General features: G+C 31.1%; 2 protein-coding genes across 3 annotated transcripts in view; one reads left to right on the top strand and one right to left on the bottom strand.

Annotated features, from left to right (window-relative positions):
• Positions 1–7,493: 7,493 nt before the first annotated feature.
• Positions 7,494–14,250, top strand: LOC125818415 (serine carboxypeptidase-like 51). Its single transcript, XM_049497933.1, has 13 exons — positions 7,494–7,716; positions 8,242–8,336; positions 8,484–8,591; positions 9,748–9,988; positions 10,746–10,789; positions 10,922–10,989; positions 11,155–11,260; positions 11,369–11,568; positions 11,676–11,745; positions 11,963–12,013; positions 12,349–12,401; positions 13,217–13,349; positions 14,109–14,250. Exons 1-13 carry the CDS (start codon positions 7,581–7,583, stop codon positions 14,184–14,186), a joined length of 1,383 nt encoding a protein of 460 aa, XP_049353890.1. The 5' UTR covers positions 7,494–7,580; the 3' UTR covers positions 14,187–14,250.
• A 382-nt stretch (positions 14,251–14,632) lies between these two features.
• The window catches only part of LOC125818412 (uncharacterized), a 34,114-nt gene continuing 22,476 nt past the window's right edge, over positions 14,633–26,270 (bottom strand). For both annotated transcript variants that reach the window (XM_049497930.1, XM_049497931.1), the window contains exons 11-25: positions 26,101–26,132; positions 25,876–26,008; positions 24,420–24,875; positions 23,162–23,703; positions 23,027–23,090; positions 22,809–22,911; positions 22,453–22,628; positions 20,273–20,395; positions 19,836–19,906; positions 18,200–18,262; positions 16,967–17,039; positions 15,639–15,758; positions 15,462–15,539; positions 15,043–15,093; positions 14,633–14,956 (exon numbers count right to left, since the gene is read on the bottom strand). In XM_049497930.1, the coding sequence (XP_049353887.1) occupies positions 14,855–14,956; positions 15,043–15,093; positions 15,462–15,539; positions 15,639–15,758; positions 16,967–17,039; positions 18,200–18,262; positions 19,836–19,906; positions 20,273–20,395; positions 22,453–22,628; positions 22,809–22,911; positions 23,027–23,090; positions 23,162–23,703; positions 24,420–24,875; positions 25,876–26,008; positions 26,101–26,132 (2,187 nt within the window). In that variant the 3' untranslated portion in view covers positions 14,633–14,854. The remainder of the gene's footprint in view (positions 14,957–15,042; positions 15,094–15,461; positions 15,540–15,638; positions 15,759–16,966; positions 17,040–18,199; positions 18,263–19,835; positions 19,907–20,272; positions 20,396–22,452; positions 22,629–22,808; positions 22,912–23,026; positions 23,091–23,161; positions 23,704–24,419; positions 24,876–25,875; positions 26,009–26,100; positions 26,133–26,270) is intronic.

The raw sequence follows: 26,270 nt of genomic DNA, 5'->3' as shown, positions 1-26,270 counted from the left end.
GAAAAATAGATAAAATAAAATAGTGATTTTTCTTTTTTTTGCGTGTGTATAATGTAGTAATGCTAGAAATGGAGTTTTTGGGGAGAAAGGGTGAAGAGGATAAGAATGGAGGGGGGAGGGGGGGTGATTATATATATAGGGTCTACAAGTTTCATGTTAGTTCACGTGTTTAACACCCGTTTATCGAAACTTGATTAAATTTGAATTTATATAGAAAACTATTTTTATTAGTTACAAGAGAATTAGTGATGAAATTCGTAGTTATTTCAATTCTCTAGTAATGAATGTTAAAATATATTGTCTAGATTATTTTATTTTATTTAATATACAATTTAAGAAAATAAAAAATAGATTTTATAATTGTAAACTAGATATATAAATTATATCAAATGTCTCAAACAAAGGAAGAAAAAGGACATAAGCATCGTTTTTTAAGCTAACTAAAAAGAAAAATAAAGTAAATAACTTAATGTAAATAATTTGAATCAGTTGAGCTTCAGATAAATACTCTATTTATTCATTTTTACTTATTCGTTATATTAAAAATAAAATATTTTTATTTTTACTTATTAATTTTAACATATCAAGATAAAAATCTATATTTTATATTTTATTCTAAATTTTAGTTTTTTAAAGAAACTATTTTTAATATCTGAATTTATATATCAATTAATAGAATTATTTTAAGAAATTATTTATTTTAATTATTATATTTTAAAATTTATGAATTAATAAAAATCAACAAAGAAACTATCAAATATCATAGAGAAGAAAACAAAAATACAAATCCATAGCCCCTAGTCTAGTTGATGATTGTGATGTGTATAGAGTATAGATAAATAATATTGTGGGCTAGCAACATCATAATTGTTGTGTTAGAATTTAGCAACAAAACAAAAAGTTGGGTCCATCTTTTGGCTTATTTTTAATAGAGATTTACTGTAAGATCTTTTATTGGACTCAAAAATAAAAACAAAGTTATATATATTGTTCATATATATTACGTGGTGTCTTCTAACATTTCCTATATAATGAAAATGTCTGACTCACCATTTTCTTAAAATTTTAAAATATTTTTATTCAGTGTCTAGTATTTATTTTGAGATTTAATTAATTTGAACTTCATGTTTACAAGTCTCATTTTAAGAAATAAAACATTCCTTATCAACCATAATAATAATATATCTCATCAAATCAAACTAGCGATGTATGAGAATGATCAATGTATACAAATTTAATCATTATTTCATGAAGATAGAGAAACTATTTCTGAAAAACCCTCACTCAAGTGCAATAAATATCGATATTAAAATGTCCTTATCAATAGTGTGATTTTATATGCAAGATTTAAATATTTAGGTTTATGCACATCACACATTTATTTTTGGTGTGGCTAGGAAGGGAATATTTAGAGAAAATATAATATATTTGGGTTTACAAACCTAATTAATAAGAACCAAGATAGATGTCATCAGCAAGGTATGGGGACTTTTATCTTTTCTTGTTGCATTGGACTTTGGAGGTTGCTGGAATGATGACAAAATAACCCCTATAACACCAACAAAAATGGTGTAATCGGATACGTATTCCTTTATTCTTAATTAAAATTTTTATACTGATATTTTTTAGATATAAAATTGTTTTTGTTAAGAAGTACTTTAACATTTGATGTGAAATTTAAATTTAGTCAAACACTAATGTTATAGATATTAAAAACCGAATTTTAAAAAAAAAGTTAAAATAAGAAATGTGAAAAAAATTGATATGAATTTGAAATAGTACATAAAAAGGAATCTATCTCGTATAAAAGTAATCACAATGTATAAATGTATATATCATATACGAACTTATTCTGTAATTTTCAGTCACTATCTTGTTCCAAACTAGTCTAAATCTTCATCGAATAACTTTGATTATCTTTTCTAATATGATTTTCACCACTCAAATTTTACAAATTTGGTGCTCTAATGATGATTTAGGGTGTGTTTGGTATGAAGGAAAATGTTTTCTTGGAAAACAAGTTGATTTTTGACTTATTTTCTCATGTTTGGTTGGTGAGTAGAAAATATTTTTCGGAAAAGATTTTGTATTTGATTTATGAATGAATGAATTTTTGAGAAATATCTTTTATTCTTACTAGAGTTGAAAATAATTTTTGAAATTGAAAATATTTTTTAAAAACAAACTTAAATTTTTTTGGGGGTGGGGATGGGTGGGTGAGGGGCGGTCGAGAGTAGGGGTGAAAAATTGAAATTTTGAAGTTGAAAATATTTTTTAAAAACAAAGTTAAATTTTTTTTTGGGGTGGGGGCTGGCGGCTGGTAGGGGGTAGGTGGGGGGGGGGGATCGAGGGTTGGGGTGAAAAAATAAAATTTTGAAGTTGAAAATATTTTTTAAAAACAAACTTAAATTTTTTTTTAGGGTGGGTGGGGTGGGGGGCTGGGTAGGAGGGGTTCAAGGGTAGGGTGAAAAAATGAAATTTTAAAGTTGAAAATATTTTTTAAAAACAAACTTAAAATTATTTTTTGGGGTGATGGGGAGGGGGGGGGGGGGGGGCTGGTAGGGGTGGATGGGTGGGGGGGGTGGTCGAGGGTAAGGTGAAAAAATGAATTTTTGAAGTTGAAAATATTTTTTAAAAACAAACTTAAATTTTTTTTTTGGGGTGGGGGGGGGGGGGGGGGGTTGAGTGTAGGGGTGAAAAAATAAAATTTTGAAGTTGAAAATATTTTTTAAAAACAAACTCAATTTTTTTTGGAGGGGAGGGGGGGGGGGGGGGGGTGATCGAGGATCGGGATGAAAAAATAAAAATTTGAAGTTGAAAATAATTTTTAAAAACAAACTTAAATTTTTTTCTTTTTGAAGGGGGCTGATAGGGGCGTTGATAGGGGGGCGAGGGTAGTGGGTGGGGGTAAAAAAATAAAAAATTGAAATTAGAAATATTTTTTAAAAACAATTTTTAATATTTTTTTGCGAGGGGTGGGGGTGGGGGTAGGGGTGAGGGTGGGGTAAAAAAATTGAATTGAAAAATAAACTTTAAATTTTTTATTTTTTTTTGGGGGGTGGTTGGGGGCTGGTTTGAGGGTAGAGACAAAATAAATTGAGTTTTTCAACAAAAAAGTAATTGTAATTTCAAGTTGGAAGAGAGTTTTGGAAAATGTTTTCCTTAAGTTTTGAAGGGAAGTAATTTTCCTTAAATTTGAGGAAAATGAGTTGATTTGGAAAACATTTAACCCAACCAAACATGAGAAAATTGGAAAATTTCCTTCATACCAAACACACCCTTAAGCTCCAAACACATTGATAAGTCAAGTTTACCAACTAATTTTAATAGAGGTGACTAGGTTATAAAGATAAATAGAAGAGGTAACCTAGTTTCCAAATTATATATATTATTATTATCCACAATCCTAAGGTTGTATGGTTCCAATCCATAATTACTTTTTGCTAAATAATTATGAAATTGACTAAATTATAAGAGTAATTATTTGTAGTGTTAGATTAGAACTAAGTATCAAATCAAACGTGCTTGATAATAGGGGGAATACTTATTGGGCTTTGGGAACCCATATTATGGGCCAAGTAAAGTGCATGTCTCAAAAGCCCAATAAATATTGGCCCAAGATTCAAACATCGATATCGATATCGTACATACTCTACTTGGGCGAAGTATACAAATAACCATTTTAGGACCCCTATTTAACAATAGTCAAAATTTAATCTCTTTAAAATCAACTCTAGTTTTACGGGTTTAAAGCTCGACTTTGTCAAAATCTAACATCAGACCTTAGTGTTTTAAGTTTGAATGAAGTTATGCTTTGTCAAAACTGAATTTCACACCCAATAGAGTGAATTCGCAGTAGGGAAATGATGTGATATTTGTCAAATCGACTAAAACGTTAAATAGTTTTAAAAATATAATATTTTACGTATATTTCACAATGTTATACACTTGAACAAGGGATTACCTTAGGCCCATTTAATTATGGGCTTTCAAATTGGAAATAACAAAACTCAAAAAGTTAAAACTGATCCAATATGGCAATGGACCAAGCCCAATGATGTATCAATGTGAAGATTTATTGTACATTTTGTCCTCTTGAAGTGTAGTTTTTTCGCATTTAAGTTGGACGGGTTGTGTTATGATTCTTTACTCGATCTACTTTGAACAAAACAATTGTCGATTCTTTATTCTTCTAAACTTGTATAATCACATATTTGACATTCTTAGAGATGTCCTTCTTAACCATAAAAGTTAGTATCCAATTCTCGAATGAGTTTGAGTTTAACCTTGAATTTTTTTAAATTCATTAAAACATAATCAATTTTGTCTATTTGACACAATTACTATATTGTAAATTGTTACATCTACAATATCCAGTATCATGTAATATGAACCAAGGGGATTCATTTCTCCCTAACCTTAGCTTGTAAAACACCTGGAATTGTTTGGTTCGCATCGCGCAGACAAAATTATGTTTGGATTAATAATCTATGATTTTTATTGTTTATGATTTACTTAGAACATTATATAGAAGTGGAATATATGGTGCATAATCTAAACCATGTGTTTTGGTTATAAATGGAATAAATTTGTAGTTTCCAATTTTAATCAATCTTAAGAATACTAAGAAGGCCTTCTAGAGGTAAGGACAATTTTGTCATTTCACTTAATTTATCTATGTATAGCTAATTCTTGAATTGTTATCATGATCCATGATTATATTTTAATAAGTGACAATTTGATTCTTTTTTTCTTTATGAATAACTTTTATTAATTTCAGCATAGGATGAGAAAAAGATTGTAGCATCTAGTGATTATCATAATATAAATTTGTTCACCAACAAAATTTTACTAGGGAATCATAAGTGAAACTTAGTTAATTTGCACAAATATAATACTGAATATTTCTTCTAAAGATGAATCATTATGATCACAAAACACTTTTTTCTTCTTCTTTTAATTAAAAAAATTCAACAAAATCATCACAATGCCTTCCATTTTGGGCCACATAGATCAATTCAAGATGTTCTTTTTTCTCACTTTTGATAATTCTATCTTATTTGGACCATCACTTTTGGCATACATATAAAAAAAGTTGTTATATTTGTTGGCAATCAACATCATATATATGTATATATATAAAAAATTTAACATTTTTTCTATATACCTATTTACTTAATTATATATATACTTTTTAATTTGTGCTTTTTTTTTAGTAAATTTTTTAACAAAATATATATTTTAAGAGACGATTTTAACACTTTCTGGCTTCAATCTCTCCGAGAAAAGCATAAAAGATAAATTCAAAAGGCACGATTCCTTCAAGAAAAGAATATAAAGATAATTCAAACGATACAATTTATATGATTATATAATACAATGATTTTGATGACCTTTATGTTACATAAATAAATAACAAGATTCCAAAAATTTGCTCTTAGTTTTTGGCTCCAAGGTGAAAATAATGGATACATTTTTGTTCTTTTGCATAAATCTAGATTGAAAACTTTTAAAAATAAAAAAGGAAATTGTATAAAAGATGTTTATTCGTATTCAAATTAAGAACAAGTAGCAAAATAATAATAATAATAATAATAATAATAATAATAATAATATATTAGTGTAATAATAACAAAAATCAAAGCAAATATAGCACTATATCAAGACATGCTAAAAAGAGAAAAAATAACAATAACAAAGTGACCATATAGATATAACCAAAGTCGCAATATGTCACAATAAAAATAAAGTAGAAGATATTATGTTATTTACAAGTACTAATTGTGGATAACTCAATGAAATTAGTAAATTAAAGTCAAATTTTAATAAAAGATCTCGATATATTCAATAAAACTAGCTTTTATATATTTTATTGTATCTTATGCATCATATATGTATTTCGTACGCCATATTTTAAAATTACACATATATTATTATCAAGCATAGGTGTAAGGTATATATCTAAAGCTAGAAAAGTTAATGCAAGCTCAAAATAAAGATGAGTGATCTTATTTTGACTGACTTGATAGTTTAAAATAGTTGATAAAGCATTTGAATCCCACACATTATTAAAATGCACATGCTAATATTTTCAATATTTGTTAATGGCAGGTTGCTTTTTTAAAAAAATAATCCAAAGAATATTGCTTGCTTCTAGAAAGGGAATGCTTTTTTGGATTTTTCACTCAATATTCAAGACTAAAAAAAATAGTAATTACTATTATAATGATAATTTTCTTGTAGTATTTGCATTTAATAACACTATATATTATTCATCTAAATTGGGAGTATTTCGAAAAATCTTATTATATTAGTGAGGTAGGGACTAGGGTAAGCTTTTGGTTTGTTTGAATGGCTAAATAATTACAAATATAATCTAATTATAATTTGAATTTTTAAATGAAGGTGTTTGTTTACGTAATTTAATATATTTGTTAACCAATTGAATTGCTACATTTGAAAATATTCCAAAAATGTTGGCCATATTGATACGAATTTTACATTTTGGAAAATAAAAATTACAAGTATTCCCACTTGCACGTCACTCTATTAAAAAACATTGACGTACAAAGATAGGATAAAATTGACCCATGAACATCAAATTCCAACACCAATAAATGAAACTCTGATATTTTTTTTATTCCCACTTGGTGTTCAAAATAAAAAATGATGCTTTCGATTAAATTTGGATCACACACTGCAAGACTCCATTTGAGGGTGATGCTCCTAATAGGATTTTCTACATATCCATGGTTCGAATCTGAAACCTCTAGTTAATTGTGAAATAGTCTCAGCATTACACCACAACTCATATTGGTCTGAGAATACTATTTATTATTTTTTCATCTACACTCAGTATAATATATATTTATATGTAATAGTCGTTTGATTGGTCGGATAATTATAATACACCAGAAATAAAATATGAAAATTATTTTATTCTACGTTTAGTTATAAATATTAAGAGTAATTAATTGCAGAGCTGTTTTATCTCATCATTTATATTAAAATGATAGAATTCAATATTTGATATAAAATTACTAATTTATGAGATATCCTTATTCATCCTATCGCACCAATCAAATAATTCCTTATTAATTAAATTTTATTCCATATTTAGTCGTAGATATTAGCTACAAATTAGTATACATTTTTTTATGTATTTATTGGATTATTACACATCTGAACTCTTCTGTAAAGTCAAATTTCCAGTTCCCTTTTGCCCTTTATTGCTGCCACCTTTTTTGTTATTTCAGTTAAAGAAAAAAAAAAGCGGATTATACTCGTTTGATTATAAATTTTCAAATAATTATTTTTAAATTTTTTTATATATATATTCATTTTACTTGATTTTTTTTCTGAAGTTTTATGAGTCATATACCAGTTTTCGAGAACTTGAAAATATTTAATTTTATAATCAAATTTCACGATTATTTTTTTTAAAAAAATATTTAGTCCCAAAATTTAAAGTCAAATGCCAACTATATAAAAAGTTCTTTCATCAATCATCAAATTCTCAATTCTCTGTCACCACAACTTTATTTTTATTTTCTTCTCTCTGAATTCCACTTTTCAAGAAAATGGAATTGAAAAAATCTCTTTTTGTTTTTTCTCTATTGTTCTTGATTCCATTTTTACATGGAGGAATAACAACAGCCATTGCTGCAAGAAATCAAGATTCTTCTGAATCATGGGGTTATGTTGAAGTTAGACCAAGTAAGTATCTACAATCATTTTTTATCGGACTCACTGTTTACTTTTTCTACACAGTAGTAGAAGGAAAGTATTAGTTACGTGTTCACATGAATTCAATAACTTTTGTTTAGATCTTTATATCTGACTCAATAAGTATGATGACTATGTGTATGAGTATACATAGATTTTACATTGATTATACATAATTATAGACGTGCATTAATGATTATCTACGTTTACTTTATTTGAATCTTACCGGAGAGCGAATTCTTTATTACTGACTTTTCGCGTCTACTGAAAAAAAACATTTCTACCTTCACATGGTAAAAATAAGATTACGTATACAACACCTTCTTCATAACTCATTTATGAAAATACATTGAATATTGTGTTGCTGTCAAATGTTTTAGTTTAAACAATTGAATGGACGACTGGATTAATTCTTCCATTTTTTTTGTCTAATTTACAATGATAATCTTGAGTTTTTTTTTTTTTCTTTTTGTGGGAATTATGAATAATTTTATTTATTATTAAAATAAATTACAGAAGCCCACATGTTCTGGTGGTACTACCGAAGTTCATACAGAGTTGAAGATCCAAATAAGCCATGGCCAATAATTCTTTGGTTACAGGGTGGACCTGTAAGTGCTACACTATTATAAAATATTAAAAAGAAAATTGTACTTTTGTTCATTAATTTATATTTGCAATTTATTCCTTGCATTTCCCTTTAGTAAATTGATTTTTTAATTTTAATTTTTTTTTAATTTCACTGGTTTAATTTATAGGGAGCATCAGGAGTTGGAACTGGGAATTTTGAAGAAATTGGGCCATTGGACACTAACCTTAAACCTAGGAATTCAACTTGGTTGAGAAAAGCTGATCTTCTATTTGTAGTAAGTGACACTCAACCTCCTCTTTTTTTTTCTGTAATTAGTGACGGAAATAGATTTTTCATTAAATAATTTAATATTTACCTATTTAATAAAATAGGGGCAAGATCTATGTATATTATATCTTTTCTAATCCTCATTTTGTTAAACTATACTGAATATTATTATTCAATATTAAAACATTTTACTACATTACATTTTTTTTTATATATATATACACATTATAATTTTACGATAGCGAATCGCGATCCAACTTTCATCCCTATAGTTCTATTGTGTATTGAAGCTTTAATACTAGAAGTGGATCTAGTAGATGTTCAGTTTAATTCATTATTTTTGGTTTGAACTATGAATACACAATAATAGCATAACTAGGTGATGAAATGGGGTTCACTAGAAAATTACATTATATTATATAGATAAAATTAACTTTTTTTTTCAATGTAATATTAGTAAACTATATTGTATATACAATATGATTTTTTGAATGTAAGGATGTTCATCATCTGAACTCTACCGACTTTGTGTTGAACTTTTAAGACTCGAAACAAATTTGTTATGAATTATGTGGGTTCAACACATACTACATACCAAAAAACTGAAAAAATTTAATCTGATATATATAATATGATTTTCTAGTTGAAGGGGGTTCAACTCAAACCATCTTATGTCATGGGTTGAACCTTTAAGATTAGAAGTAGATCTAGTGTGAGTTATACAAGTCTAACTTAACTTAACGTACATTTTTTTACTAGAACTAAGTATATATATAAATGTAAATATATAATAAGATCATATTGGTCGAGGTTATATCAGAAACAATTTATATACCTCATACAAAATAGAAATAACGTATACGCACACTCTATCTTTTCAAACTTCACATATGAAATCATCACTAGTCGTTATTATTACTCTTTCAATCTGTCCATTTTTACTTGTCCACTATACTAAAAACAGTTGTCCAATAATACTTGTTTTGAAAAATCAAGAGATGATTCACCCTTTTGTCTTTATTTAGTTTACCCTTGTTACTGTTTATTAAGATGTGTGTCAAGTCAATAATGAACAAATATTATTATGCAGAAAAAGTATAAATTTACATTAAAACAATCAACTCCAAATCATGAATTCGCCTCTAATCTTTTATTTTTAATAGGATAATCCAGTTGGAACAGGATATAGTTTTGTGGAGGACAATAAATTATTTGTGAAAACAGATGAGGAGGCAGCAACAGATTTGACCACATTATTAATTGAAATTTTCAATAGAAATCAAAGTCTTCAACAAAGCCCTTTATATATGGTAGCAGAGTCTTATGGAGGAAAATATGCTGTTACTCTTGCACTTTCAGCCCTCAAAGCCATTCAATCTGGCAAATTGAAGCTCAAACTTGGAGGTATATATTAATCTCTGTTTCAATTTATGTGACACTATTTAAATTTCGAGAATCAATGGAATTATTCCTTGACTTAATTTTTTTCATTAAGAAAAAAACAGTTTAATGCACAAAATATCCTGCTTTTACTTTCGAGAGGTGTGATGTAGATAGCCTATACCATCCCTCATGCAAGCATTTATTTAATGGATGTTTTCATGATTTGAATCCGTGATCATGGTTTTTCATACGCCTTTTAAATATTTTAAATTGTTAAAGTTGTGATTTATAGTTTATATAATTTTTAAATATTTAAACTTTATTTCAAAAATCTCAAAGATTCTATATATGAATTCATTAGATAAAAAGTTTGACTCTAGAAATTTGATTAACTGACATGGAGGGGTGTACTATTTATCTTGAGTTTTAAGTTCTATATAGTGTAGAAACATTTATATAATTAAATCACATATAAGATAATTACTTGTAAATCTTTATGATAAGATATGTTTACTTCAACTCTTTAAAAATATTATCGTACTCATATCAATTTCTTAAAAAAATGCTTTACATTCAACATAAACCTAACAAAATCTTTTAAGAATCTGAACAATATAACTAATCAACTGTCACATGTTAGTAATATTACACTGTCAATGTATGTATCATAAAATAGTTTTTTTTTTTTTTTTTTTTTTGAGAATACAATAACCAAATGAATTTGCTAGAAATATTTTAAACCATTTTCTTTTTTAAATTTTATAATATGTGATTATAGGAGTGGCATTGGGTGATACTTGGATTTCACCTGAAGATTTTGTGGTAAGGATTTTTGAACTTATTGCTACAATTTTCAACTTTAATTTATTACATTCCTTTGAAGTAAAGTTTAAACCTTGAATTGTCACTTTATTTATTTTTATCTTCTTTTTTTTTTTTTTTTGGATTTTTCAGTTTTCATGGGGCCCTCTTCTGAAAGATGTGTCAAGAATTGATGGGAATGGCCTACAAAAATCAAACAGGTCAAACATTTTACTATATACAACTACAATTTGGAACCCCCCCACCCCAAAAAAAAATAAAAAAAATTACCAACATTTCAATTTTTCTCTTGATTTTTGCCTTGAATTTGTGTTCCAATTATCTAACAACTCTATTTATTTTATTTTTTTCTAAAAAAAAAACAGTTTAGCTAAAACAATAAAACAGCAAATTGATGCTGGCCAATTTGGAGCTGCAACAGAGTCATGGGGTAAACTAGAAACCATCATAAGCGAAAGCAGTAATTCAGTGGTATATTATTTTATCTTATAAGTGATCTGATTATATAAATAATTTTTTTTTTATATTATCAACGTATATAACTTAAAAAACGCTAATTAATATTTAAATTATTTGCAGGATTTCTACAATTTCATGTTGGATTCTAGAATGGATCCTTTAGCTTTAACATCTTCTGAATTATCACAATCAATTGGAATGAAGAGATATTCAAGATATTTACAATTATCTAAAATTACTCCTGGTAGTGATGCTGATCTTGCTGATTTAATGAATGGTGTTATAAGAAAAAAATTGAAAATTATTCCAAAAAACGTTAGGTAATTTTTCTTTATTTTTTTCAATTTTTTTTACCATATTTATTGTTTATTTTTTAAAATAATAATAAGTTTTAATTTATTTTTTTTTTTATTTTTTTTTTTTGCAGTTGGGGAGGACAGGCTGATCTTGTGTTTGATGCTCTAAATGATGATTTTATGAAACCAAGAATCAATGAGGTTAGTTATTTTATTGAAGAATAATTAAATTTCATAGGTGAAATTCCAGAATATTATTATAATCGTAATAACTTTTCAAATACAAGGACGGAAAAGTAGCTAGTGTGCACTATTTTTACTAATATTTGGACAAAAAAAAAATTATGTAAAATTTATTTTATTTAATTTTTGTGCAATTTTGAACAATTGTTAACATTATTTTGTGTGTAATGTGTAGGTTGATGAATTATTGGCCAAAGGAGTGAATGTGACCGTGTATAATGGGCAAGTAGGTCCTTCATAAATTGATTAAATTGACATCCCTATTTTTATGTTCTTGCATGATAATTAAAAATGAAATATAGGAAGAAAATTGATACTTCAAAATATCAATTTGAGTTACTTATTTGTTTTTTGTGGCTTTCATAATGGAATGCAAACCTCTAAAAAGAAGTTTTAATTAGAATGAGTTCAGAATATATCATATGTTGAGGCGCCTAAGGGATAAACTCATCTAGGTCTAGACTTAAAATAAATAATATAATATCTTAACTGTTGAATCAAAATCGTTATAGGTTTATAATTTGTTATTTTTTGTTTGTTTTGGAAAATGAATTTTTGCAGCTTGATCTCATTTGTGCCACTAAAGGAACAGAAGCATGGGTGGAAAAGCTAAAGTAAGTAACAAATTTCTAACTATTTTTTTTTTTTTTTTGGATAATTTTCACTTTTCATTGATGTCATGCTTGTCTCTTAGTCCTTTTTGTACATTTTTTTTAAAAAAAATATTAATAACTCTAATCATTATAATATATGTCTAATCATTTATATTTCTCTTAAGTGTCTCACATTTTAATAATTAATAACAACCCATTTATGTGTGACCGGAGAGTATAGGATAAAGCTCAAAATGGAACTTTTCAGCCCAAATTCAAAATTAGTAGAGTTTAAAAACAACATACTCATGTAATTTCACAATTGGAGCTTGGGAGCGTAGAGATCACTATTAGAAATAAAGGTTTTTTCATCGTAAATCTATGAGAATTTTTTTGTTATAGAACATGATTTTTTCCTCTCGTTTTTCACCGAATCAACTCACTGGAAAAATGCATGGTGGGAAACAAATTCTCATTAGAAATTAGAATATTGAGAAGCTTTCTAATTTTTCCTTATGAAAATACTACTATTTTTTCCCTCACTTATTCAATCAAAATATCTGTGGAAATAGCTACTGAACATTTCTTAGTAGGAAAAAAGGTGATTTTTTTAAGTAATTGATATACGCAGATGTTACCCCTGTTTGTATGAACTAGAAAGATTATTTTCAATAAATCCTGGACACAAAACAAATACCAAAATAAAAATCTAAAAAAAGGTGTTTAATTTTCTCTTGACCTACTACTATATGACCTCTTGTTTGAATCATTATTATTCTTCCATTTATTTGAATTGTCATTTTCTCAATTCATTAAAACTATATTCAAAATGATAGGTGGGAAGGTTTGAAAACTTTCTTGAACATGGAAAGAAATCCAATTTATTGTGGAGGTGACAAAGGTACTAAAGCTTTCACCAAATCATACAAGAACCTTCACTTCTACTGGATTCTTGGAGCTGGCCATTTTGTAAGTCTAATTTTGTTCACATCCACTTCTTGTTTATCTCAATCTTATCATGCTCTCCCGTATCAGTTTACGTGGTACTGTTTAATTCAATGCGAGATTTAATTATTTTTTTAAAAAAAATTCTGGTGTGGATTAAGTTAGGACTAAGAGAATGATATTTGTTGAAATGTCACTTTCATCCTCTCAATGTGTCTTCGTGACCACACAACATTGAATTGAATTGTATTGTATCACAATGGAAAGTTCCCTCCTACTTTCCATTGTAGTGTCAATCAAGTATAGTACCTAACTTAGAGGTGGTAAAGTTTTCTAAAGTTTTTGACAACACATTGTGTCCGAGGTAGTTTGCGCACACTTTAATTATTTCATCGGATATATATTTCCTTCCACCAGTATAGATATCAATACATGCACTTATAATTTCCAAGATAACATAAAGTTTGTAAACATGGATAAAATACGTATTATTATCTATCATTTTATTTGCTTTGTATTTTTCTATTCTACTGTCATATTTTTCTTGATACCAATGACTTTTCTTTTGAGTCGATGGTCTAACGAAACAACCCCGGATTTTGTGTATATCCTGCCATTTTCATACCTTATTTGTTAGATTACTGTTGTTGACTAAATTTAAATATCTTCACATTACATGCATTTATTTGTTTTATATGTTTGTAATAGAATATATATATATATATATAGAGAGAGAGAGAAATATGCATCAAAATAATTTTGTTTTATTTTATGTGGAAACAGGTACCAGTTGATCAACCGTGTGTGGCATTAGATATGGTTGCTAGCATCACACAATCTCCAGCAGTTTCAAAAAAATAAATAAACAGGAACTCAAAAAATTAAAGATGAACAATAACTATAGGAAAGGGAAATGTAACCCAAAATTAAATAAAATGAATGTCTCAGTAATTGAATTTGTGTTGAGAAATTGTTGTTTTTTTCTATCAAGAAAGTATTATTTATTTCTTGTACAGTTGCATCTAATTCAATCATATTGGCTTAGGTAGAAATTGATTTTTTTATATGATCTTGAAAAATTCGAAATACAGTACGATTGAATTAAACTCAAGATCCATCTTTCTTCAATTTAAGGATCACTTTTCAAATTACAAACTGCAGTAAGGTGAAGGAACACTTGTATTTGATAACAACAAAATACATTTACTGTAAACCCAATCCTGCTAATATATATTTATATACTTTATTTGGTACTATTAGAATTCATAGTTACACTTTATATGCCTTGGAAAGGACAATGCTATTAGTTACACAAAATGAGAATAAATTTACAACCTTCAAATAATCGCGTTACAACAATCTGGACATAACGTGACAGCCCGATTTACATCAATTACACAACAAAAATAAGAAGAAATCATAGTGCAAAACTGAACATGTGTGATACTCACCGCTAGGGGTGCCAAAGTTAGCCCATGAAAATATGACACACCCATTTGATACCCCTTACTCGTGTCTTGCGTATGAAATCACTCGATCTTTTCCAATATTTCCAACCTGGTTTTCCTCTTCCAGCCTTTCATTGTAGAGACTAGGTTGATTAGACCAACAATCTGACTTTTACTGTATTCCTGCAACATTTGAAAGATACAAAACTTCTTAGTATGTTGTCAAGATAACAACACTAACTACATTTTGCATTTGAGCTTTTCTGTACCGGATGAGCACGTGACCAGTGCACAAATTCGGTTTCTGGAAGATAGTAGGCCTGTCCAATGAATTTAGATGAAGGTTAGTAATAACAACAATAACATACTCTGTATAATCCCACAGGTGGGGTTTGAGGAGAGTATAGTGTACAAAGACCTTACCCCTACCTCGTGGAGGTAGAGAGGTTGTTTTTGAAAGACCATCGGTGCAAGTAACGCATATAAAGTAGTTTGAAAAGGAAAATACAGAAGTAAATGACAACCAAATAATGCGATAATCGAAGCACAAGAAACAACATGTATACATGGAGGTTAGTAATAATGGTTAAATTGTGATGGGAGGTAAGATGCCAATGCAAGAAGCAAACAATGAGATTGTTGTATATTTGTTGAGATAATTCACTGTTACAAGACCCCTTATACTGACCTTGATGAATGTTTCAACTATCTGTAGTTTAGGTCTCACGTCTACAGAAATGAAATGCTTCAAGCCATTTATCAATACCTGCAACAAAATCAAGATCAAACTCTGTTTCACTTAGAATATAGAGCAGGCAGAGTAGAGACTAAAGCAAAAGAAAATCCTATAATGGTAAGTTGAAACCTGAAGATCTAATGACATAAGAGCTCGTCCTTCATCAGTACACCTCTTCACCCTAGATAGGCCTTCAACGAGAATTTCAGCAACATTATCTACTCCGTATTCTAAGAGGAGGTCTTGGACCTGGATATATTAAAAGGGAAGAGAAGCAAATTACAATCTTCTCCTTCTTAAGAGACTGTCATCTATTACCCTAGCATGGAGGAAATTTCATACAATGCATTGATAAATACATGAACCCTCTAGAGTGGAAAGTAACAGGAACCTTACGTTATCATCTTAATTTAGGTGGTCACAGTAGGACATCTAAGGAGGTCTAGAGTAGGACATTTAATCAAAGATGAACTACAAAACCAGGTGTTTCAACCATGTTAAGACAACTCCATCAATTCAAGAGAATTGGTTAAAAAAACCTTTAAACTGTATGAGTGCCTAATCACCACAAATCCAGAATTAGATATGCCGAAGAAACTTTCGGCAAGTCAAAAATGTTCTAGACATTACTCTGTATTCATTTCAAGATGCGTGGATGAGAACACACACAATCAAGGAGAGTAGGTTCTCCACATAATAATACACCTTTAGTCACAGTAGAGAAAGAACATCGAGTGCAACATGTTTGTAAGTTTTCCCCTTAAGTTCTGACAATGAGAGAGATTGTTGAACAAAACAATCTTTAAATATCAGTTCATCACCAATCCTTTTCTAGACAAGGAGATCAAAATTGATCGTCTTCAGTATTGTGGCTCTTCATCCAACGGAAGCAAGAAAGAGGATTGGGAAGAAAATATTTGGTGCAGGAGCAAACTTTATTTGCAAATAACATAGAACGACAGTTCCATGACCTCAGTTTCATATGAAAGGTTGCAGACCCCACAGCCCACGTGTTTACTCCCCAAATTTCCCTAGTGTACTTGTGATCTCAGAAATGACTGAATGATCTAAGTTCTAACTATAAAGGAGAATGGAAGTTGACTATCCAGATTCTGACCAAAGAATAAGATAATATTCATGCAAAGTGTTTGAGCAGCTGCTTGAATATTACTCCCGTTGTCCCAATTTATCTATCATACTTTCCATTTTTGTTTGTCCCAGAAAAAAATGTCACACTTCCTTTTTTAGAAACAATTTAACTTTTAAATTCCAATTTTCCCCTTGATGAGATGTTTATAGCACACAAATGTCTGTTTTGGACCACAATTTTCAAACGTTCTCTTCTTTCTTAAAATTACATACCCAATCAAACACCGCCTACATAAGTTAGGACGGAGAGAGTAACACATATGATGTTCCACCACCAATTTTAACTCTTAACAGTTGGTGGTCATTACCTCCTTCCGAATTCCTCCATGAGCAAGCCTTGTTTTATAATGCTTAAATTCTCCAAGCAAAAGATCTACATATCTGCAGCACAAAAAGTGGATTAGACCGGGGGACACATGGATGAATATTGATGGTACTTTAGCAACATCTTTTCGGTTAGGTGCTGAGAAAGAGAGCTAAGTGAGAGCAGGCAATCTTATGGTCAATTCGATAAAAAGATCAGTATATTGTGAAAAAATAGAGTGAAGTTCACCAAGAAATCAAATAGTAGAAAACTCCAAAGTAGCTAACTTTTTTTGGTTATAATAAGCACCACATTTAAAACAACAAGCAAGTATCAATCCCAAGCTAGTTGAGAAGTGCATAATCATGTTGATCATAATGTGCTACATCGGCATTCCCATTTAAGAAAGCTTGTTAGGTTTGTATTAGTTCCACTACTTAATGGGGACCATAGTTGCATACTAATCAAAATTGTTTGCAACTAATTAGTAAAAAAATGATACTTCATACAAATATATATGTTTAGTTTCTTCATTGGGGAGCTACAACTAACGTATCTACCATGGGAAAACTTACTATCTCCAAAAGATACAGAAGTAACACAACAATACCATAACAATACAATCATCAGGTTAATAAGCCTATTCTTTTTTTTTCTTTCTTTTTTCCAAACGATTTGCAGAGAATGGAGCAATTTAAAATTCGTCAAATAGTGAAAATACAATAGAGTCAACAATATATATAGTTGGTGAATTGAAGAGGTAGCCAGTTACTAAAAGGATTAAAATACACAAAAATGTCAGACAGTAATATTTAATGTGTCTTTGATAGTAATAGAACATTTAAACATAGACTTTCTCACATATTCTAAACCTTGCAAGTGTTTAGGTATCTTTAATATGCTCGATGGCAAGTTTTTAATATAGAAAAGTGAAAAAAATGGAAAATATCAAGTTTCTGACACAAACATGTTAAAAGTTCAGCCTTCTCAGTTCTCTGTATAGCACATCAAACACATTTTCCATCTTAAGCGCAATTAAATCCAACCTTGGTAACACAATTAAGTTGCTGTACTGCCTTAGCTATTTTCTCAGTAACTATTGAATATTTACCATCCTCAATGTTCCACACTATTTAACACTATCTACACGCAGTCCAATTATGATGAAAAACATATAAAAGCTAGATTTCAGTAACCATTCCAAGAATTCTGAAAGGAAGAAGACTTCAGTACTTACCCATTGTGCTCTACTCCAAGCTCTTTCACTTCCCATTTAACATTGGCAATCCGATCAACATACCTGCTTAAATAGTTCCAGGCAACATTACTCTAAGCACTTAAGCTTCACGATTGTCATGTTAGGTTAAATATAAGTTGGAAAGAAAAATAATGTACAAGTCTAACTCCAACAAATATATAGATAACCAAGTTCCAACATGTGCTGGGAATACAGTGGCTGGCAAGTAATATAACTCCTCGTACTATGCCCCTGTATTCTCCAAATTCCCATTTTCTGATATGTCAGTATAAATGTACCAACTATTTTCACGAGTTTTGCTGCATTTTCTAGGGACCAAAAGTTGCTTTTCTTTTTCTTTACTTTTTTTGGAGGGGAAGAGGGATTCAGCCTCGGAATGAAAGCATAAAGATCCATCACTTGAAGAAACGCTTTACAGACACTCAGAAGTCAAGATTTCCATAGAGGCTAAATAATTCCCATTATGGAGTTTTGAGTGAAACAGAGTTCAAGGTGTTAATGTGAGCTTTGCATACACAGTTCGTTCGAGAAACATCAAAATGAAAGTTCAAAGATTTGAATAGCCATATGAATTTCAATTCTACAAGATTGTTAAGAAAAAATCACAATGATAATATCAGTGCAATGGGATTGTACAGACGACCAGAGTTGCTACTTGATTCCGATATACAGTTCACTCTCTTCAATTCATTTGACAAGCCTTTTAATTTAGGACGTCATAATATATTTGACACTGTTCCAATTGATAATATTATTCTACAACACTTTAAACAAATTTCAAGAATCTTTTTTCTTCTTTGATAACCGAAAAATCACTAGGATCAACTAGTGCACAGCTTAAAACTCTAGAGATAAAGGGCATGTCCCTCTACCCCTCTCCACTTAAACACCACATTTTTATACACAGCAAGGCTTGAACTAGTGATGTGCACCTAACCTATGCATCATGCGTTGCACTCATACGACTAGACCAAAGCCTTGGGGCCAAATTTCAAGATTTTAAATTTAAATATTGATGTAATTTTTTTATTAAACCAACTTTTCAACAATTATATCAATAATTTATTCAAAAATAAGTCTAAAACATTTTAACCTTTGAACCAACCAACTAGTCACAGATTATGGCATAGGTGGAGTATTTTGTTTTACGATATTTTAGCCCCTTGAACTATTTAGATGCTTCCTTAATCTTTCTCATTATGTTGAATCCTTGAATCTACTGACTATAATGTTGGGGACCTATGAATAAATGGTGTTTTCCCTTTATCTGTTTTCATTGTAGCTTTTATTGTCCTATATTTGGCAGATCTAGCTACCTTACACATTTATCCCCACCTTGTCAAAACTTTCATGTCTAGGTCTTTAGGTTCATGTATAATAAACTGAATCAATCATCAACATCTCATTATTAAAATCCCAGTGCAAACCAAAGAGACTAGATGAGGAGAAAAAACATCATTCAAAATTCTTAACTGTACAGACAGTGAAAGCACAAAACTGCATACATCACCATTGACAGCTACTCCTAAAGAAGAGTGTATCAATATCATTCACCTTCGTAATAGCAAGGTACACCAGTTATCAAAACATAATATAGCAAGGACATATATCTCACCCATTTATGTGGAGAAGTAATCTAGCAGTTGTTCTATGAATATGATCAACAAGGTCCGGTACAGCATCCACCTATATAAGACAAGAAAGAAACATTTCTTCACTTAATTGTTCTAAATTGTAAGTATGAAATCAAACAATAATGTAATGTAAGCATGTCCTTTGATCAAACCTGACACAGTCAACAACATTTCATTGCTTTATCACATACAAATACGTTGAAGAACCAACTAAACGCTTGCTTATTCTATTCATGTGTACATTAAATGATATCATGTCTATCATTTTTGTGTGGTCGTGTTAGTTTTATCATAAGCCTACACCACTCTTCCATACAGAGTGAAGCAATAGCTCACTACAAAATTCTACATACATCAACAATCAGGACAATTACAAGGAAATTATCTTACAACAGGCGGAAGTCTGAAAAAGACATACCAAATGCACATAGAAATCCTCAACCAGTGCTGCATTATTCTGAAGCATTGACTGAAGATGCGCTTTAGATCTATGTAATAACCGAGCAACAACATATACAGTGTCAGCACCTGCACATCTTTCCTGCAGTACAATATTGATAGACATTCAACATAATCAAAGATTTGAACTGTTAAATAAAATAGCTGTACATGAGAACAACTATCTGTAGATGATGTGCATTCTGCTAAAGCAAGGAGAGACAAAAACTACATCCATAATACTTTTAGAGGAGAGTTTTATGGTTTTTCTTTGAGATTGTTTCACCCTTACCCAATAAAAATGGCATAATCCTACCCAAAATACGAGATTAAAACAAATTAGTTGTTAAGAAAGTGGACCTTGGGCTTGCTTAATGCAAACGAGACCACAGCCCATACACTTCTAACACCCTTTTGAATTGCATTACCACGTTGTCTCAAGGCTTAAACTGGTAGAGATGGGATACTTTTTATTTTTTAACACAACTCTTCAAAGCTTACATTGTTAGAAATGAGATACTTTAATTTTGGAATAGTTACCAATATATACGATTAGGACATCTAGTTTACCAAAAATGGCCAAAGTATACACAACACATACACGGTTGTGTATGGTGTCTATACGTATGTATATTATATGTATAGGTATGTAGAGATATGTAAAAGTACGTATATTATATGTATATTAGTATAAAGTATGCATATACACTGGGTATATATTTTGTAAACTAGATGGCCCAAAGGTATTGGGCTGTAATTTCTCTTAATTTTGTAACACGCCTCCTCACATGCTGATCTGATTCTCTTTTTTTTTTCTTGGGTCAAGCACATGGAAATACTTGACAGATTAAAGATTTGGATCTAAAAACTGTCTGATTGGTTACTATGCTAAGAAAATAAATTTAGGGTCTAACTCAATCCCAAAAGCTAGATCAAGAAAATATTAGAAGACAGCAGCTGATATGCTTGATTATTGTGGGATTCAAACATAAGCAAGGGGAAATGTCATATTTAGCCATAAGTTGCTTCACTTATATAGACTGTTAACGCAGTTGATATTCAGGCTTTACACTTGCATAGGTTCGATGTCTGTTAGGAGCCTTGATACTCAAGTTAGAGACCTGTTTATCTTGGGATAAGTTTGAGATTTAGAGAACATCTAGTTTTACAGAACCTCCTGATAGTATGAACTTCATATTTTTCAAGTTGAGGGTTGGGGATTTGTAACTTAGTTTAGCCTTAGGTAAGGCAGTATTTATGATTGTACTGAAGGAGGTCAGAATCAGACAATCAAAGAAATCTGCACCGAAATGGTTGAAAAAATCTTCAAATATTTCTAGCAGCCGAAAAACAACTAACAAAAAACACTTCTACACCATGCCTAATAGATAGCATCCTTAACACCATAAAATTTTTAAACAATAAATTTAGTTGAACTCTGATTCAAAACCAAAACCAATAACTTCTCATGCTCTACAGCTCTTGATTAGGGAAGGACTACACAGATGAATGGAGTAGATTATAACACATCATTATTCATTGCCATCCACTTAAGCATTCAAGGTAAAATGAAGTCTGTAGTAATATAAACATACTGTGAAGAAAGGTGAAGCATTCAAATCAAGGCATGCCAAATATTACAACTTGATGATGAAGCTTTAAGACGGACATGAAATTAGCACGACCGAAGTGTATGCTCATTAGTTGTATTCTCCCAATAACATATGAAGTTTTTATGACCATTTATAGTTAACTCTGCTTCCAAACCTATACCATTTCATGATTTTGAGCTTGTTATAAGGAAGGACTACACAAGTGACGTAAATTGTAAAACATCATTACTCATTGCTGTTCATTTGACAATTGAAGGAAAATGAAGCATGTAGGAGTTTAAACACAGTGGAAAGGTAAAGTATACATATCAAGACACACCAAATATTGGAGATTGGACAACAATATGGAGTTTAAAATGGAAATGAAAGTAAAAGTGCAATTGTATTCTCACGAGAACATCCCAACCCACAAGCGAAGAATTGAGGAGAAAGGTCAGAGACCAAGCAAGTATCAATACCAGTACAAGTACAGTTGTATCATAAAAGTGGACCAGATATTTGGAAAAAACGTATCCCATAAACCTTACTTTTGTACAGAAGTAAGTACCTTCAGTCCCAGGGATGCACCAGTTAAGTAACTACGTGGGCTGGTAGGAGTGACATCCATGTGAGAAAATGATGTACTTGAGCTTGAGGGAGAAGAGGAAGAAAATGATTGAGACTGGGGTTTCATCCATTGGTCACAATCGTGTGTTATTCGTAATAATGCAGTCTTCAGTCTATCTGGGACCATGAGGGAAACAGGGATTTTATAAAGGGTAAAAGGCAGACCAAAATTTTAACATTCAAGAAAATGAATGAGGTAAAAAAATTTAAAAGAAAGAAAAAGATGCAATAGAAGAATGAATCATAAGTAATTCCTTTTGAGAGTGTTGGAGGAAGTGAATGAATAAAAATACTTACGCGACAGCGTGTCAGTCACAGCCTTTCCACTTGGATGAATACTTTGCTGACCGAAGGTCTCAAAGACGAAGTGAAAGAAGATCCCAAACAATTGGCAAAATCCCTGTCGAGGAAATCATTTTTTTTAAAAAAAGGATGAAAAGAACATGAAAGCAAATTACCAGACAGAAAGAAATATCTAATTGGAGATCAATGACATCTAAAGGCAATAAAAGTACCTTAAAAAACTCAACATTAACAATCTCTAACTTCTGCATCAACCTTGCATATTTATCCAATGACCTGTGTTGCATTTATATTCAGCTTGACAGAATTCTTCATCATCAGCATATCCAAGTATGAGCAGTATTTACCTCAGGAGGCTAAGTGATGATCCTGTTTGCTCTTTTATTTGTTCATTGCTCCAATGTGAAGAACGACTTCTTGAATGACCAGGTTTAGAAATCCGGCTAGGTAGTTGGCTATCTTCATCAATAAAATCAGCATGAAGATCTTCATTTTCATCTTCTGATAAATTAGTATTCCCATTGACATGAATTACATCACTGTTTCTCAAAGAACTCTTATCCAAAGAATCTTCATTGGAGTTTCCACTTTCTTGCATTGCAGATCCATTAGGCAAACAAGACTCCAAGTATTCCCTCGAACTACCATTTAGTTTTGGCAGAAATGGATTTCCACCCTTAAGCCAACTTGAAAATCCATTCCTCTTAGAGGAGTTAGTTTGGATAGGATGTACAGGCTTGTGTACTTGCAGCAATCGACTGTTCGGAGAGGTCTCAGATGAAACTATCAAAGCTGCTCCATCACCGACAAGCCCAGCGAAGCTTACTACTTCGATTGTCTCTGGCGGCAATATCAGCCAATGCTCCCTTTCCAGCACCATCTTGAGAGCCTGTATGAGGAAAGATTTTCAAAATCTTATCGAGTAGAGGGTGTAAAATACAGATAGGATAACTCTTTTTCCAGATAATGAAGGGTCTTTAATGTTCATATTATTAAATTTAAACCTGACAATGACTTCATATAGAACAAGCTTAAATGAGCTAGGTTGCATAACCGATCACCATTTCTCCAAACACAAGCCCCGGTACAGATGATGAACATTTTCATGAATTTGAGGTTGAGTACAAAGATTACCAAGCACAATTTTTCACTGTCATTACAATACTAACAAATAAAGTGTAACTGACTGCTAGCTTAGATGAGCTTTCATGGATGAACTTGCAGAAATGACACTCAGGCAAGAAAAAGCTTGAACAATTATATTTTATGCAAATAACAAAAAACATTACATGAAAATTGAGGGTCTAAGAAATATCTTCCAGACACTATAAAAGTCCATATTTTTTGTCATGAATTTCCACAGGTCATTCTTCCAAGTAAGAGAAGTACTCAGACATAGACCAAATTCACAGGGCTATCTATTATACACATGCGACTTAATAAAATTTCAACGAAAAGCGTTGCCTCTTCCCTTGAAACTCAAAAACAATCACAAACATGAAACTATTTGCCCATTCATTACAACTCTCATCCCCCACCCCTGGGGATGTAATACAAACAGTTCTGCATAATACTGGTATAAACGCATGTATAAGTCTAACTTACATGTATATTTTGCCGATGGAAAGCAGCTAAATAACTTTCACAAACAGATTTCACTTTCTGCCTGAACTCAACTGCTTCACTTCCACAAAAGGCTTCCCCAGCCAGTACAAAAATGTTTAAATCTTCATAAGTTATTAAGAATTGATGGATGCTAGCTGAATGAATAGCCGGTGAAGAAAGCAAGACAGCTGCACGACTTGTTGTAAGTTGCCAAAGATTCTTTCGACCTCTAAGTAATGTATGTGAAACAAAGGTCGTAGCATCTTTCCTCAGCTGAAACCAGGGGGATCCGCTGCTTGATGCTGTACTTCCATCATCCCTTGCCTCTTCAACCCTATAATTTATGTTGGATGAACCGTGCATGGCAGTGTCAGATGAAGCAACAGAAGTAGTTGATGGGTCTTCAACAGAGGCTAAAATTGGTGCTCTCTCTGTGCTTGGTGACGAAATATCTTCCTGTTGTCAATCACAAACAAATTTGGTTAATGTGTCAACAATTCATAGTCTTGTATCTTAACCTTTCCTTAATATATCCGGGAGGAGGGGGGAGGCAGACTGCTCGTTTTAAACAAGTGTTCTGCAGGCTTGAGCTATTCTAATGTAGTTCAGACATAATAGTCTACTTAGTTACTAACTAAAATTCAAGCCTGTTTCATCAAAATTCATTCTGGACTAGCTTCTCTACTGAACTCTTGCCATAAATATTCTATTTTCAGGTACAACCTGACAGGACCATAAACCTTCTACAGAGAGAAAATGGATAAGTATTCAGTATTCACGCAACTTTGATAAGTCAGGCTCACGAAGGAAAAACCAACAGCATCACATAGCAAGCAAATCTTTTTTTTTTTTTTGAAATGGTACAGATCAACCAAATCTTGAAACAAGTAAGGTGAAGTAATGGGATTTTAGAAAAGAGGGTGCTGCCTACGCAAAATTGCCATCATAAGAAAAGATACCATTACCTATGGAAAGGCATAAACTTTGAGAAAAAATTGACTCTTCTAGCAGCTAAAATGATTACTTTTAACTAAAAAAAAGAAAGGTTAACACTTGGTATGGTACACCAAGCTTCCCAAAAGAGACCACAAGTACAGAGGAAAGAATGCCATGCAGAGACGGAATAATTTACAAGGTACACCTACGGTCACCATGAACTTATAGAACTTATACGTTTGGACCTAAGGCATACATTTAAGGCAATCCAGTGCACAAAGCATCCTGTGTTCACGCAGGGTCTGGGGAAGGGCCACACCTCAAGGGGTGCGATGTAGACAGCCTACCCTAATGCAAGCATTAGTGGCTGCTTCCACGGCTCGAACCCATGACCTACAGTTCACACAGAGACAACTTTACCGTTGCTCCAAGGCTCCCCTTTGCCTAAGCATACACCTAAGGCATACATGAAGCACTTAAAACCTGTCATGGAGTAAACATTAATCATCACTGTACACACCTTATCCTCGGGCTGGAAGCTCTGTATTGCATGATATGAACACATCAACCTAAAAAGTACAGCTAATGTTGCTAGCAAGCATTGCCTGAACTTGGATTCAGGTATCTGAGTGCACAGATCACTATATGTGAGCCTGAAAAAATGGGACACAAACGACAAATCAAGAGTGAGAGAGAAGAAAACCACAATTAGTGGAGGAAGTAGAAAGGCATGAAAAATATGTACCTAGAACTGTGCACATTGTTGTTATCCAGATCCTGCAACAAGAGGAGCTGTCTTTAAACAAATAAAATAAAAAATTCAATTTTCTTCAAATCTCATCCATCAAAAACGGTATGCAAACTAAGCTTAATTCTATTCCTTGTATACCTAGTACTTTAGCCATATATCCCCCA

Source organism: Solanum verrucosum, unplaced genomic scaffold (genome assembly GCF_900185275.1).
Source record: "Solanum verrucosum unplaced genomic scaffold, falcon-dt-bn FXZP01000253.1, whole genome shotgun sequence".
In the NCBI taxonomy this organism is placed as follows: domain Eukaryota; kingdom Viridiplantae; phylum Streptophyta; class Magnoliopsida; order Solanales; family Solanaceae; genus Solanum; species Solanum verrucosum.
This window is presented reverse-complemented; position numbering and strand designations above follow the sequence as displayed.